Source organism: Phytophthora parasitica (assembly GCF_000247585.1).
Source record: "Phytophthora parasitica INRA-310 unplaced genomic scaffold supercont2.5, whole genome shotgun sequence".
Lineage (NCBI taxonomy): Eukaryota > Oomycota > Peronosporomycetes > Peronosporales > Peronosporaceae > Phytophthora > Phytophthora nicotianae.
The window spans coordinates 127598-129560 of record NW_008648991.1 but is presented as its reverse complement, the minus strand read 5'-3'; the positions used below and the strand labels follow the sequence as shown (position 1 = coordinate 129560).

General features: G+C 43.4%; 1 protein-coding gene across 1 annotated transcript in view; it reads left to right on the top strand.

Moving 5' to 3' along the window:
* The window catches only part of PPTG_21389 (hypothetical protein), a gene marked incomplete at both ends in the record, with an annotated part of 2978 nt that extends 1793 nt beyond the window's left edge, over positions 1-1185 (top strand). The window contains 3 exons of the mRNA XM_008897399.1: positions 60-266; positions 546-782; positions 1167-1185. Coding sequence (XP_008895647.1) covers positions 60-266; positions 546-782; positions 1167-1185 — 463 coding nt within the window. The remainder of the gene's footprint in view (positions 1-59; positions 267-545; positions 783-1166) is intronic.
* Positions 1186-1963: the final 778 nt, after the last annotated feature.

Genomic DNA, 1963 nt, shown 5'->3' with positions numbered 1-1963 from the left:
GACTCAGCGGTTACGAGGGTGAACAACCCCAACTTGGAAAAGTTTTTATCGTATACTAGCTTCTACAACAAAAGCCAGGCCGGCAAGAGAGAAGTCGCAAAGGCGGAAGATCTGATCCAAAAGGGCGTTACGGATCAAGTTCTACTCTACAACAAAATTAGTCCAGATGCGTATTTTGAGGCGCTGAAGCTGAACCCAAATCTCAAATTCATTGCGGATTCGGCAGTTGCGAGGAAGAACAACCCGGACCTGGAGAAGTTCTACACGTATGCTACCAAGTACTACAATAGTCTGACTGGCAAATAGAATGAGTATCGATGGCCACTGATACTACATTCACGATCGTTTTGGAGGCTAAATCCGTGATTCTTGAAGGTTTACTCAACTTTCTCAATATTTCTCATTCGTATTAGTGTTCCTAAATCGTCCAGATCTGTGGAACGCTTTTTCCGTAACCTGTCCGCATGGTTCAAAATGCTATTTCCATGACATCGTGTTCGTGGCCTTATTAGTAGAACTACTTATTAGGCTGTTTAATTGTGGAGATCCCTCGCATCAGCAATATACTACGGAACTGCAGACCTTCTAACAAAACGCCCGGTCCATCTCGGCCACGGAGAAGGCGCAGTTTCAAGTACACAGCTCCGTCTGTCCGTCGGGGCCGCCAAACTCGAGATGAAAGCACAATTTACTGGCACCTACACCAAAACACAAGCAAGTAAGCGCAACAACGTCAAAGACCAGAATAACCGCCACTCTACTGTCCACGTTCAACTTTTCGAGTACGTACATGCGGCATGCCGGTGAGACCGCGTGCCAGCATGTAGAACGAGTTCTTCCGGTGGATTCACGGCCTCCGACACCACGGCTGTCATAGCCCACTATGGTGTAGGCATTACAAATCAATATGGACAGTCTGACGACGGCTAATTCGGCGACGGTAGGAATGTATTGTTGTCGTGGTATTGTGTAGAGATGCACACCTTCGAAGATCATCTCAAGCCGTACTGACCAGTACATGTGTACTGTATTATGGAAATTCATCTTGTCAATATGTATTAAATCAATGCTGCTGCAGACAGCAGGTCTATAAGGTATCATCTGCTTGGAGATGGTAATTTAAACCGCGTTAAAGTCACCGTCTAACTTCCGAGTCTCTTTTAAAGCTACCGAACGGAACACTAATCTCTAACAGCACTTCATGGCTGCATGTCCAATACGGACAACATCACCGCGAATGCCAAACAAAAGAGATCAACGCGCGTGTACTATTTTAACTTGAACGGATAGCTGTACCAAGGTACAAAGAATCCATTTATTTGACGGTCTGGAGCAGGTACAACAATCTGGCTCGAGAAGATAACGTCTATTCTCCAAATACTCAACCCACTGTTTCATCTAGAAACTGATTAATGCCGTGTTTTTTTACACGGAGAAGCTCTGGATGTTCGTTCTAGTTTACTGGTGGTATTACTGCAGTCCTAGCAACAAGCTGTAAATGGTTCCTGTTGAGTATTGACAAGGACTACTTACAGTAAGAATAAACTTCCACGGGTAGTGTACTCCGCAGATCTGTAGAAATATTTTTTTTGCAGCTCATCAACTAAATCTTTGCTATTTTATTAATACTCATAATTATATATAAGTAAACTCCTTGAAGTATATACCTGTGTCGGTTATTTGGATAGATCTTCCTTCAGTAAGAACGAGTAGAGCCGATGTTCTACTTAGTTTACTGTAATGTTACGTCGTCGGTGTTGCTGCGCGATTGTTCCCAATAGAGTTGAAACTCAACCTGAACGAAGCAAATGGTTCCACAAAATAAAACTGCCCAAGTATTGCGTTCTTTTTTTTCGACGACTTACAGAGACTGCTGTGAATTCTCAATGTACGTTCGGTAACAATCACATCAACTTGCTTTTTAAGGTCAAGAGTGAGAGCTTATGCGGAGAATGATAAGCCA